At 42.4% G+C, this 14,946-nt stretch overlaps 1 protein-coding gene across 2 annotated transcripts in view; it reads left to right on the plus strand.

Moving 5' to 3' along the window:
* spon1a (spondin 1a) overlaps positions 1 to 14,946 on the plus strand; it is a 192,297-nt gene that overhangs the window by 99,496 nt on the left and 77,855 nt on the right. For both annotated transcript variants that reach the window (XM_049560796.1, XM_049560789.1), the window contains 3 exons: positions 1,296 to 1,369; positions 1,820 to 1,942; positions 11,130 to 11,278. In XM_049560796.1, the coding sequence (XP_049416753.1) occupies positions 1,296 to 1,369; positions 1,820 to 1,942; positions 11,130 to 11,278 (346 nt within the window). The remainder of the gene's footprint in view (positions 1 to 1,295; positions 1,370 to 1,819; positions 1,943 to 11,129; positions 11,279 to 14,946) is intronic.

The following is a 14,946-nucleotide window of genomic DNA, read 5'->3' on the forward strand; positions in this document are numbered from 1 at the left end:
ACAAAACAAAATGGCACTGTCATTCACTGATGCTGTAGAGTTGTGTACTGTACAAATACCTATCCCCAAACATACATTCAGAATATCTTTGAAAAGCCAGCTTGAGAGATATATGGGGTCCATTTACGTACACAACTGGCTCATATCTGTATAATATTTCCAGATTAAATTGGAAATGAAGTTACATGAGGTGTACAGCATTTGAATGAATATCTAATTTTCCTCATCCACTACGTTGATGTCCCCCAAGTTTGCATTTCCTTGCTGCGAGGGACCCGTTGTGGGATCAGCTCAGCTCAATAGAGCACAACACAACACAGCTTAGTCTGATACTCCAGAACAAATGGTATCCAAACAGTCCAGCTGGATGGGGCCCACCTGGATCAGGCCTTACCCTCAGCACCTCCATCCAGCACCTCATTGTTGGGTTTTATCCCCATGGAAACCTTCCTGCAGCCATGGCTGGTGTTTGTGAGGAAGTTAGGTGCCTGGAGGCTTGATTTCTGTTGTTGTTTTCTCAAGTCTGCTGGCCTCTGTAAAGGTTTGTTTGTGGCTGATTTACATGTCAAGGCCCCTCTCAGACCTGTGTTCCCCACCACCCGGTGGAACAAGCCTCTTAGACAGCTCAATCTAGAGAAGCTTCCCTCTGCCAGGCCTCATATTTTGGGGAGCATTACTGTTGGCCTGTCAATCAGCTCTTATCGACACAGTGCATAGCCCTCTATATAGCATGCCTGTGCATTTCTGTGAACTTTACTTACAAAGTGCTGTAAGGACTTTCCTCACCGCAAAAATACTCTTTTAGCTGCTGTGTTTCTCTCTTTTTCAGTTTTTTCTTCAGCATTTCAGCCTCTCATTTATTGTGTACGGGTATATCTTAATGCTGATGCATGCTTTTTGTGGTCTTTGTATGAGACATTGAATGCCTCCTTCTGAAAGACAGCCTGATTTTGCAATTTCCCTGTGGGCTCTGATACCCGCTTTTAGAAGTCCTCTGAAAAAAGAAAGAAAAACATGAAGATGATTATGAATAACTCTGCACCTGTTCCATCTGCCACAATCCCCTGTTCAGAATCTATCACATCTTAAAAGCCAAGATTCTGCACATTTCCTGCTGCCTGTTGTCTTCTCTGTATTTTTAAAACCTCACAGCTCCTCCAAAGTGTTTCTTGTTTTTTTCCTGCTGTGACATTGACTCATACTTTTGCCCCTCAAGCTATACATTTGCACTTAGTGCTGCCCCCAACAAACTTCACTCCTCACTGCCTCCATATCTTCTTGTTATCTATGTGCAGGGCAAGCATTGTGCAGAAGAGGATAATCGATTTCCAGGATGAAGGCTCACTCACCAAGCGCATGTGTGAGAAAGGTAGGCTTCTTTTATTTACATGGAATACAGTAATGTACTTTGAATTTCTTATTCTTTCAACCCCCCTGATGGTACTCTATAACCTTTCCCTCCTATAGTCTCTTTTTGTTTTTATTGTCTTCTTTGACTCTTGTTTTGATTCAGGGGCATTCCTCTCTGCTGTTATGCTCTGGCATGTGAATGATTGTAAATGAGTGTGACCCCCCGACTGTGCATGACATTGGATGTCACACTGCAACAGATCAGAAGAACTATGCTACTCATCCTCCCATTTTGTAATGCCCTCCCTTTCTTCCTCCTGTCAGCTCCCACTCTTTTAAACAACCCATCTCCTGTATGATGGGCCACTCTCATCTGCTTCTTATACTAATGAGCAATCTCTCTACGTCTTTCTCTTGGTCTTCTGTATTTCTCTGTCTGGATCTTACTTTTCTCCTCATTTCTGTACAGAATCCCTGTATGGAGACACTACAGAGAAACCTCTTCTCGACTGTTGTGCCTGTGGAACAGCAAAGTACAGAGTCACCTTCTATGGGAACTGGTCAGAAAAGATGCATCCCAAAGACTATCCACGTAAGCAAAACTCCAAGCCATTATTTGTCCTGTGACCTCAGCTCCTTCACACATTAAAAGGCATATTTTATATATTTATCTGGTGCTTTTTTTTTTTTTAACTGTCAAAAAAATCCTATGAAAAGACCTTAACCAGCAGTGAATAGATCATGCCAATAGGTATTGCCAGTGTTGCCTAACCTGTTGCAAGGTGCACATACTTTCTTTTTACTTTCAGTACGTACTGCAGCTGCCCTTAAAAAGCATGTACTGTTGCATGCAGTATGAACACAGTCGGGACAAACTACTTCCTCATAAAATTCCACCCTGAACCCTCATGCTTATATATCTGTTACCTTGGAGATAAAACAAAATGCCATTCGCTGAGTCCGCTAGAGACCGAGGTCAACCCGGAGAGCTCTGCTGTTGTTACTTTGCAATGTTCATTCATTCATTTTCCATAACCGCGTGTCCTGTTAGTGGTCGCAGGGGTGCTGGAGCCTATCCCAGCTGACTTTGAGTGAGAGGCAGGGTACACCCTGGACAGGTTGCCAGACTATCACAGGGCTAACACATAGAGACAGACAACCATTCACACTCACAGTCACACTTATGGGCAATTTAGAGTCACTAATTACCCTGCATGTCTTTGAACGTGGGGGGGGGCTCCCCCACCCTGGGTTCGAACTAGGAACCCTCTTGCTGTGATAGTGCTAACCACCCCACAGCGCCGCCACTTTGCAGTATATGTATACACATACATATATTTATATATATATGTAAATGTATGTTTGCAAAATACGTAGTTTAAACGTTTATAGCGCCTTTCTAGTCATCCGACCACTCAAAGCACTTTTCCACTACGAGTCACATTCACCCATTTACACACATATTCATACACTGGTGGCTGAGGCTACAAGGTACAATATGTCAACTGCTACTCAGTTTTTAACACACTCACACACCGATGGAAGCATCATAAGGAGCAATTTGGGGTTCAGTACCTTACTCAAGGATACTTCGACACGCAGACTAGAGGAGCCAAGGATCGAACCGCTGATCTTCCGATTGGTGGACTATCTGCTCTACCTCTGAGCCACAGCCGCATACATAGACTATGCATTTCTCTGTTGTTGTTATTTGATATATGTCCTTTTTATGATTCATTTGTTCACTTAATAAATTAATATTCCTATTATTACTATTCGACTGGTCACCAGTCATTTTAATGTTATTTTAATGTCATCCGCCATTTTGACTTCTGTCAAGCTGTCATCTGTTTGCAGCTCAGTTAATGTGATGTATTTCCCACTGTGCAGAGGATTGTGGGTCAGAATAGCCAGGAGAGCATGCTGGCTTGCACACTGCAAAATCCGAGCGGATGCAGTAGGATATTCTGTTTTTTTGCCAAAATGCATTTGACCTTCTATGTTCCAGGCTATGTATCAGGACGTACTAAATCTTTTTCTGCCATACCAAATAGTATGGCAGTATGGGTATTGGAAGGCACTTAGCCCTTGGTTGTTTTCCAGTGAGCATCACCATTTGACTGGTTGACATGTCTCGTCATTATGATGATTTTGTATTGAGAAACAGACTAATACATTGTTGATATTGGTCTTTGAATAGGATTTGTTGATAATAAGAAAAATTGGCAGCCGTATCCTTTAATCTTGATTGTAGCACCGTAGTCCCAAAAACTCCAGGATATGTTCCCAACATGTGGGTGGTTTAGCCTCCATGCATGGCTCTCAATAGTGATGTGTGTGGTTTGCTACAGCATCACACTATGGTTGAATGCGATGTGTGTATAACCTTGAGCCACACTATCAGGATGTGAATGGACTTAAGGATTACACCGGCTCTCTTGTCTAAGTCAGGCTCTCGCTGGTCAGATCAATATACTGATTAGAGTGGAATAAGATAAACCCTGAGATCGAAAAGGAGCCCTAATTTACTGTCTTATGGAGGGAGTAGCTGGTGTGTGACTCACTCTCACACACAGATACGCAAACACACACCTCGCAGTTAGATCAACTTAAAAGAGGATAGGGCACGCTGCGTGGTGTCTGTTTCATCCTGACTCTTAGGATGCTACAGTTGGATTTCTCCTTGCACAAAGTCATTTCCTAGGTAACCAGTTATTATAACACACTGCACATTTTGTACTGGACAATATTATTCACTGAATACAGTCCAGTTAGCACACGATAATCTGTCATCATTTGAATTTTGGTGACACTTTCCATTAAAAAACTCTATAAAAATAGCTAGAAGTAAACTTGGTCTGACTTTTCCTTTCTGATGTAAGTAGTGGTTCAGTGGTTTATGTTTTTGCTATCTGAGATAAGCCACTATGTCACATATCATCCCTCTATTTTTAACATGTGTCCTTCAAGTGCAGGAGCCTGAGACCACTGTGGTGACACACATTCCAGACCAAAAATTCACTGTAAAACAGGCCAACAGGACTGTCTTTTTTTTCTGCAGACATGATAACCTTGACAGTTCTATTTTCTTTCTCCCCTTTTCTGCCCATTGTAAGTCATGCAGCAATGCATGGCTATTCAACCCAAGCGCCAGCAGCTCGCTCGGACACAGAGAGTATGTCGAGATGGAGAATGGCCTGGTTGTCAGTAAATATTTTTTTACGGGATTAGCAGGAGATAGAGAGAGAGGAAGCAAAAGAGGGAGAGTGAGTTTAATATTTATTTATTTATTAACCAAAGAAAGAGGGACCGCATCGAAGTCAATTTCCTATTATACAAGGGAAGCAATATGTTGAAGTCCAGACTTGACATGTACCGTAGACCCAAAAACAGCTGCCTTCCATCTTCTCTATATTTAGCCCATCACCTTCCTTCCCTGGACAGAATATAAAGTCGTTTCATATGATTTTTTCATGTGGTATTTATTTCCCAAGGACATTTCTCATTGCTTTGCAGTGGACGAAATTCACTTTCAAGCGAGCCCCATCAAAGCTCTTGAACACCACAGCTACATTTTGGTTGGTCTCCTTTAAAATCAAAACAACATTGTTATTTACATGTCCAATCAATCAGTTTTATTTGCACCGGCCCCCATAAATAAAGGCCAGTCGTGTTTTTCTAACACTACCACACTACAACTGTGAATCATCTGTGTAGGACATGATGTCCAAAGATTCTCTGTTTATTCACAGACAGCTGGCAGTACACAGAACAACACTAGTTGAGTGGGAACAGGGATTTCCAATGTAATCCTTAATTTGGGGACAACGGTTACATGAATGAAATAAATCTGAATGAAATCATTCAGAATTAAAGTGTTTCCAGGTAGTTTACATGGGAAATATTCATTCTGAATGAAGGTTTACATGGGAGATGAGTTCAAGCGCCTTTATTCGGGTGCGCGCAAGGTTTGCGGCAGGGAAGGTTTCTGATTGGACAGGGGGCGGGGCGGATGTTACGTTTACCGGGAAAAAACACTGTAGTCCTCTCTCCGGATAATAAGATACTTGACGACGCCGTTCTTAGTGCCTTTTTCGGGCTTGTTTTGTTTATATTCTTGAAGCAACAGTACGGCAGCAACCTTATTCTGCTAATGCTTCGTCTGTTGAGGAGGAGAAGGGAGGCAGAAGACCGTGCTGTGGCGAATGGAAACCGGTGAGTGCAACGAGTCCAACTGCTCTATCTCAGCCCGTTGCTATGCAGCCCGTTGCTATGTGCGCTATATACGTCATCGCACCAGAAGTGCAAGGAAACGAGCATGCGCAGAAAGACCGGAATGAACTTAAAGAGGAATGAGTGTATACATGCACACAAAATTCTTTCATTCGGAATGACAAACGGAATAAACCACCCCCTTTAATCGGATTTAATTTCCAATCGGAATGACCATTTACATTAATTTACATTAATCGGAATGGCCTTTCATTCCAATTAAAAGTGGAATTAAACTGTGCATGTAAACATACGTTTACATGCACAGTTTAATTCCACTTTTAATCGGATGAAGCATTAACACAACAAGGCTGTTGTCGTACTGCTGCTTCAAGAATATAAGCAAAACAAGCCTGAAAAAGGCACTAAGAACGGCATCGTCAAACATCTTGTTATCCGGAGCGAGGACTACAGTGTTTTCTTCCGGTAAACGTAAACACGTAACACCCGCCCCCTATCCAATCAGAAACCTTCCCTGCCCCAAACCTTGTGCAGACCTGAATAAAGGCGATTGAACTGATCTCCCATGTAAACCTTCATTCGGAATGAATATTTCCCATGTAAACTACCTGGAAACACTTTAATTCCGAATGATTTCATTCAGATTTATTTCATTTCGAATGAGAAGCTATCATGTAACCATAGCCAGTGTTGAAGTCAAATATGTGGTGCTGGAAAGCTCAGTATACCTCTGTCTGCATCAGCTGCACAACAATTTTGTGCGTCACCAGAGCTCTGTTGAATGTCTCTGTTTAGTCTGCAAGTATTTTCTGAGGTCTAGCAATGGAAAATGGTCCAGAGAGTCCTATTAACCTGTATAGAGAGGTCAGAGGAGGCGGTTATTTCCTTATGGGGCTTCATATTCCTAACACAGCCCTGTAAAATTATAGCAGGTCATTAAAGGACTCTGAGACTATGCAGCTTGGCACATGTCATGTCACTGCTCAAAAACATTTCCACAAATTGAAGATGGACGACAGCCACAACACTGACCTCAAGCACTAATACCTACTAAAACCGCATTAAAAAGGAGGACAGTGGCGCCCGTTATACCCACCTTTGAAGTAAACTAATACTACCTCAACCTGAGGTGAAATAACCCGATGATGGATATAAAACTGTGAACCAGAGCCATAATGTTCAAGCAGTTAAGATATTGGCAATGACTCCCTGCCAGGCAGGGTCAGATATTTATGAAAGCTCATAGCACAAATAGCCTTAAAATTTCATAAAGGGGCATCAACAAAAAATATTAAACAACTAATGTGTGCGAAATAATCCTTACAGTCAAGACAAATATGGATTGATGGGCAGGTGGTAAGAGGCATCCTCTGCTTCTGTATTCCCTGCCCTTTTCATAACGTTGCTTCCATACTTACAAAGACTTAAAGTCCTTTCAAGATCAAATAAAGAAGAAAATGCACTAAAAGATTTTTTTTATCCTCGTCTTTGCTACATGCAAGGTAGCAACCCTTTTCCACTTTTTCATACAGCAAACATCCAAAACTCTTCAAACAAACTTCAGCCTTGTTGACCCTGTGTCCTACTTGACATAAACATTCAGGTACTTGAAAAAGTAAAGCCCTCCTGGCTCTGTAGACTTTCCTCACATTAATTTCCTCGCTGAAGAACGCAGCTTTTGGCCAATCTAACTGTTGTTGAGGAGTTACCCTAAACAATCTGTTTTGCCAGATTTGGGCTCATTATCAATGGATGGAAAAACAACAGGCGCTTGCTATCACTCAACTCGTGTACTGAAGCTAATGACATAAGCTATTACTAACTAATGAAGAACCAACCAAGGACCACACTGTGCATTTCAATTGCAGATCTCTAAACCTGATTCTGTATTTTGATATTCTCTAACAGCCTAAGGAAAAACCACCACCACTATCCACTCCTCCCCTTAGCTGACCACTCTTACTGCCTCAAGCGAGGGTGTTCAGGTATCACAGAGTCTTGTTCACAAGTGAGGGTAGAATGGAGTGAGAGATGGATCAGTGGTTTGGTGCGGTCTGAAGTGATATGGGTGCTGTGCCAGAACTTAATGATGACGAGGAAGCTGAGCCGGAAGGCGAACCTTTCAATTTACTGGTCCATCTATGTCCCAACCCTCACCTATGGTCATGAGCTCTGGGTACTGACCGGAAGAATGAGATTGTGGATACAAGAGGCCAAAATGAGTTTCCTCTGTGGGGTGGCTAGGCTCAGCCTTAGAGGTAGGGTGAGGAGCTCAGACATGCAGAGGGAGCTCAGAGTAGAGCCGCTGCTTCTTTGCGTCAAAAGGGGTCAGTTGAAGTGGTTTGGACATCTGATCAGAATGCATCCTAGGCACCTCCCATTAGAGGTGTCCCAGGCATGTCCCACTGGAAAAAGTCCCAAAAAGGGTATACCCAGAACATGCCGGAGGGATTACGTGTCTCATCTGGCCTGTGGACACCTTGGGGTCCACCAGGAAGAGCTGGAAAGCGTCGCTGGGGTGAGGGACGTATGGGGTGCTTTGCTTGGCCTGCTGCCCCCGCAACCCCGGCTAGCATTAGAAGGCTGCATGCAGGTTTACAGTTCAAATAAAGTTCAGACAGATTATTAGAGACTACATTACAGAAGCTTTAAAGGAGCAATGTGTGAGATTTAGGGGGATTTCATGGCCTCTAGTGGTGATGACTGCAGACTGTAACCAGCTGAAACCTCTCCTGGTTAGATCCTTACTGTTAATTGCTCAGGAAAGTTTTGCCAGGAGCCAGAGGTCTCTTCCTCTCCAAAACAAATGGATCAGGGGTTTCATTTATTAACCAATGCAAAGGATCCACACTAAACATGTATACAGACAAAAGCCAAAACTGGCCTGTGCCAAAAAAATAGTTAACAGTTTCTACAATCAGGCTTACACCTCACCATCTGTGTCGCCAATTTCTTGTCTTCAAAATGTTTGTAAGCATGGTTCAAAGTTTTTCCCATCAAGTCTGTTTTTATAGATCACAACTTTTGTGTAGGACGTGCCATATGTCTCTTTCAGGCCTCGTTTTGTGCATACGCAGTGTTTATAAATGAGTTGATTAAAACCAGTAAGACCCTGAATACAGCGTTACAAATTAGTGTTTCACTTTAGCTGTTTGGCCTATCTGTGATGAGTACCTGCTAATATGTGTTCACTTTTTTTTCTGATAATTTAACATGTGCTTGCCTTTTTTTCCCAATCTAGACATTCAGAGGGTTTTTACCAGGAGGCAAAATATGTCAATGCCAACAGAGGTCTTTACTTCTCCCAAACAAATAGACCTGGTGATTTAAACCGGTAAAAACACTGAATAAAGCAGTTTCACGTTACAAATCAGTGTTTCTCACAAGCTGTTTAACTTGTCGAAGACAGGTTGCTAGCCCAGCACCTGCTGATGTGTGCTCAGAAGTTGAATTATCCAAAGAAGTCTCAAAACAAATGGAACCAGTGATTTAAACACTGAATACGGCACTTTGACAATAAATAGAAACCGTTTAATCTGATGCTGCTCGTCATGGAGGGGCTGCTATTAATGGTGGCCGATGCAAAAACGCAATAAACACGAATGGCCCTATCTAGAGCCAGTGCATGGTTTGTCCATTCTAGGTTACTGTAGAAACATGGCGGAGTCCATGGACAAGGACCTGCTCCCTGCGCATATATAAATGTCTCATTCTAATGAGAAAACACAACAATTCTTATTTTCAGCTGTTTATACACTAAAGGAAATATGCGTATTATATTTGATTCCTGCCAACAAATCCTTCAAATCCTACATACTGGAACTTTGAAATTAACCAGCAAAAAGATGCTAGAAAAGTAAATATCTTATTACACATTTTATACTTATGTAATTAATATAGATTACAGTGAAGAGCTGTGAAGAGCTGGATCTAATTCGTTCACTTGGCTGATTGGAAGAGTGTAATCATCCTAAGAATGGGACAAGATGTCATGTCATTCGATCCAAAACTAAAGAGTGTATTGGACATGTTTGATAACCATGTGAAAATTCATGTAATGCAATAATATTCAAAGACAGTAAAATATGTCAAAGCAAATATTCAGTGCAAGAGTAGGACATTGTGAGTCAAGGTCATGCCACGCTTTAGGAAGACAATAGGCAAAGAAATATCAGATTCCCCTGAGAGCTGCGAAATGTGTTGGTCACTAAGGGGCTACCTGATTTATGAAACAGCAACTGGTCCACCACTAGTCCTGTATAGCTAATACAATCATCCATCTATCTTTGCCTCCAAGCGTTCATCCAGATCTCAGTACAGTACAATTTTGTAGAAGTAAAAAGTCAGGAGAAATAAATCTTATTTTAAAGTGGTCCTACATTAACTTCCTATGAAAAACTGTTTACATTTCTACACTACACTCTGTTACAGGAACACTACAAACAGAGATTAGATTATCAGAGCGATTAATCTTTGTTCACAATCGCACTGGGAACCAGCAGAAGGCAGAAAGGGTGACTTACAGAACTGCAGAGTAAGGGCTCTATTTAGGGCATAAAGATGAGAGGCAGACCTATGACCTATTTGAGTGAACCTTACCTTGACTAAGTAAGAAGTATAATACCATCCTTACCATCACAACCATAATCCTTCATGTTCCTGAGTGGCTGTTGAAAGCAAATGAAGTTTACATCTTCAAAATTAGGGATGTTAGACCCACCAGGACTCAAGCACACATTTTATGTTGATTGAGGCTGTAAAGTCATTATTGTGCTCTCAGGGTTATGTAGCAGGATGTCATTCCAACTCATGTGTACATAATAGCATACTAGGCAGAGGTATAATATGACAGTGGGGGGGGGGGGGGTAATGAAGGAATATGAGACATCCAATTCCTGTGCTGTTGAGGTAGACAAATCAGACTGCTTAGGACCCACAGTGAGACAGTAAGGATATCCCAAAATGACACATAAACATCACCAGAGAGCCCATAAATACTAGTTGAACAGCTGTCCTCCATGCCTTATTATGATTGCACAACAGTGGAGGTTACAGCAGGGCTGTAGCTTCCACCTTCTCTAAGTTAATTGTATAAGGCTCAAATATTTAGCTTTGCCTGTGCTGTCACCTCTGATGGATCACTACTGCTGCTGCATTCTCTCTGTGCTCACAGGTTTAAAGCAGATATAGCGCTCGACTATCCCCTTTCCTGTATGTCACTTGGGAACATACACCTTTGCCCTGAATGAGAAGGATGGGGAGATGGGATGAAAGGATTATGAGGGAGCATAAAATCAAAGCAATACACTGTAGGTGGTTTGCACCTACAGGGATTAATATTTTGACTGAAACAAATCACTTTGTCGAGTAAATATGAAGCACCAAAGGAGGTGTTTGGTCTGTCAGTCAACGGACTGATGCATCAGTCAGCTGGGCTTTACTAAAGCTGTGCCTTGAAAATGGCAAAAATGATCGGCTAACTGAGTGATTAAGACGTAACTTTGGGATGTCCAACTAATGAGATACTTTATTGTCTATTTCACCAGGTCGTGCCAATCACTGGTCAGCCATCATCGGTGCCTCCCACTCTAAGAATTACGTGCTGTGGGAATACGGTGGCTTTGCTAGCGACGGAGTTAAACAGGTAGCTGAGCTGGGTTCCCCTGTCAAAATGGAGGAGGAGATCAGACAGAAGGTAAGATTCTCCAGCACTTGCAGATTGCTTATGTGCTGTGCATAAACATTTCTTGCAGTTAATGTATTAAACAATGGCATGAGTGTATTCTCTGTTCTCTCTGGGAGTATTTTGCTGTGACTGAAGCTAGGAAGAGATGAGTCGCATAACACCACAGGGGCCTCAGAGGATGTCCTAGGGCTTGCACACCTGATTTCAGCAAGGCATGAATTGCTTGGACATTGTTGTCCACACTGATGAGTGCTTTCAAGCATCTTCGCTTCTCTTAGCCTGCCTCTGCATCTACTGTGTGCACATAGGATCTTTGGGGGACCTAATTTGGGTGTTGAAAGAAAAGGTGAGAGGAAAATATCACTCCCGTTGTGTCATGAAATGAAGCCAATTACACGTACCTCCAAAAGGCTCAGCATTCAATTCCTGCACATCAGTTCATCTTTGATCAGAGTTTGGGGGCTTGACACAACCCTCATAATGCTCAGGAGTTGCTTCGGCGGTAGCATCTACAGGAAGAAGCTGTTATTTCCGTCATCAACTCAGTGCTAATTAGTAATCGATTCTAACTAGGCTGAGTTATGTCTCCCCTACTGTGCCCTAGGGAAATTTTCTCTACTCTCACTTTTGAACTGCCTTTCACAGCTTTCACCTGGCTTTTACACATTAAGTTGTAGGTTTTTTTATATATATATCTCGTGTGCTCCACTCCTCACGTTCCTTCTCCCTCCTTGGCCTCTCTTCTCGTTTTTATTTCAACAAACAGAATGGTATATCTTTTTTCTTTCCTTCTTCTCCATGGCGGCTTCTCTCACTCTCAGAATAGCCCATGCTGGTACAGCAGATGGTCCTGCAGAGTGCTTATTGCTGGCTAATATTGAAGACCTGGAGTCACAGCAGATAATGAGTGCATAGTGTGAGCAATGGGGTCTCCGTGTCATTGCTGCCTTCCCACAGCTAATACAGCAGACTGTTTTTGTATTTTTCTCATCTCCCGGCCCGGATCATAGAGGTGAGAGTAAAGTGGCAGTACATTTGATTGACCAGTACAGTAGGTGTGCTGAAAAAACATAAATTTTGCTAGCCATTTATGTTTGAATGTTGTGTTTGCACTTGTGAATATTTCTGGAGCACATACAGAAAAACATGTCATTTAACCACATGATAGATCTTTTTTGCCCACCTGAAAGATCATTTACATAAACCAAGAGAGACAACCCTCTGCATTCTATAGGTGGGTTGCGAATTATATTCAAGACATCCAGCAGTTTGATTGTACAGTACATGGCTCTTTAAACATCCGCAGATGTGATGAAATGATCGACAAGGAAGAAATGAGGCATTTTACTCACCACCCGCGATCATATCATCACCAGGTATGGCGTGGCTCAAGCTGTGGTTGTTGAGGATAATTGCTCAATATTGAAGTGGGACTGGCTGACGCATGAATGGAGGGCGATGATTACACAGGCGATCAATAAAAACTCTGATTAGTCTGATACCAGCAAGCCGCATGCTATTCTTCACTGCTTGAAAAAAGCCAATAAGAAATCAGCCCTTTACAATGCCCTGTACATGGCTTAAGTAGTGCCATTTATGTGTGTTTGTTGCCTGTGTGTGTTTGTAAGTGGACCTACAGTACTGTAAATAGGTGACTGCACTGAGCTGTTGTCATGTCATTTTGCCTCACATGACATATGAGTTCTTGGAGGTTGATGCTCACAGCTGCTTTGATACCTGGAAGCTAAAAAGTCTTTTGTTGCCTCAGACAACTGCCGCACACATTCATTGTACCCACGTTTATACAACTCAGACAACACATATAGTCTGTCGATGCCCTTGAGGTAAAGAGGCCGTGTGAAGGAGGCTCCCTCTTTTGAGCCGTGCAGCGCTTCTTGGTAAACGCTGACACAAACAGAAAGCTGATTCTCTTTTGTGTCAGGTGGTGCATCGGGGGGAGCAGCTAGCGATGAATGCAAAATTGATATTCATAGCCAGGCTCCACTCCAGCCAAGGGGTGCGCTGATCAGAGTGTTCATACAAAGTTTCATTTGCAGAGCCAAGCAGGCATGCGGACCGTGCAAACGTGTGCGCACACACACTCTGCACAGAGCCCTCTTTATCCCGCTCATGTCAATTCAGAGTGTGATGGCTTTATTTTCTTTCTAAGTTTTGTCACCCTCTGTGAGCGTGGACAAGGGTGTGCTGCACCAGCTGTCTTGCTGCGCATCAGATGTGTGGGGAAAAAAGTCCTCCGGTGAATGCATCTTTAGAATCAGAGCTTTCTTAATAAACTGCAGACGACAGTATTTTGCATTTTCTTAGAATTTCCCTTTTAAAAACACAATGTTCATGTACCTAAATGAGAAAGAATGTGACATAAACAGTTTGCTAAATTGAATTCGTCCATCTCATGCAAGCATGCTGCTCGGCCGCTCCTTTCAGTCCTCACCATTTGACCGGCTGGTAATAAAAAATATGATTGCATGTCAGAGCCTCCTCAAAAACAGCCTTTCACCCACACAGTCTCAGCACCTCTGCACAAGCAATCATGACAGCATTCCACTCATCATTTGGCCTGAGATTGTAAGTGCGATCATTACTGCCCTTTTCAAGAATTTATATATTGAAATAAACGGCATAAATTTACAGTGCAGTGGATGAAAAGGCACTTTGATTTGATTCATGATAGCTTTCTACCAGAGATGCAGATTTGTGTTTGTTTAGAGTACTCCTCTGTTAGTGAGCAAGTGGATAGGAGATATGTCTAGAGGTACAGTGCATACATGTATGAATGTAATGGGGATCCAATTCTTTAAGAATTTCCCAGTCTGGCTCACAGGATGCAGACTGTGGGTATAAGTGGGGCTGTCGCTGTGATGGAATTTCCCTTGCAGTGATTAAGGGTGGCCCAACAGCGCAATATGCAGAATAATGCTATTTTTTGTTGTCCTGATTTTAGTGCTTTGTAAATAAGCATTGTTGTTAGACTATTAGTAGGTACATTGTTGCTTTTAGATGACAAAGATGACACAGTTTTGAAACAAATTAAGTACTTGTTCATTGTAAAATGCAGAAAACACCGGAGCAATGAGGGGCGCAGCCTTTTTTTTTTCAGCTGAGAGGCTTTGGTTGGGCCTGGTTGCTATGATACTGAACATCTGCAGAAGTTTAAATGTTGCCACAAGGTAGAGTACCTCCTGGCTCTGGTCCTTGTTCTGGGTGAAGGGAAGGCTGAAGCACGTAGGGAGAGAGAATGGACTCACTGTGTATGTTCAGTATTCATTTCTACTCAATTTTTGTTGTTCTGCAATGTGACGGTTTGTCTCTGTGGTATTTGTACCGCCCCCTCTCCTACTGTGTGAGTGGACGGCTGTGTCAAAAGTGAAAATGACAAGCAGCTGCAGGGTTTTACTCAACAGGGAATATTATTTAACTCTTAGTGACCACAAAATGTGCAGCACTCAGGGTAGAATAGACGTTCAACGCCTCATCAGCGATCCCATGAAAAGAAATCAATCAATCAATCAATCAATTTTATTTATAAAGCCCAATATCACAAATCACAATTTGCCTCACAGGGCTTTACAGCATACGACATCCCTCTGTCCTTAAGACCCTCACAGCGGATAAGGAAAAACTCCCCAAAAAAACCCCTTTAACGGGGGAAAAAAACG

This window comes from Epinephelus fuscoguttatus, linkage group LG2 (genome assembly GCF_011397635.1).
Source record: "Epinephelus fuscoguttatus linkage group LG2, E.fuscoguttatus.final_Chr_v1".
In the NCBI taxonomy this organism is placed as follows: Eukaryota; Metazoa; Chordata; class Actinopteri; order Perciformes; family Serranidae; genus Epinephelus; species Epinephelus fuscoguttatus.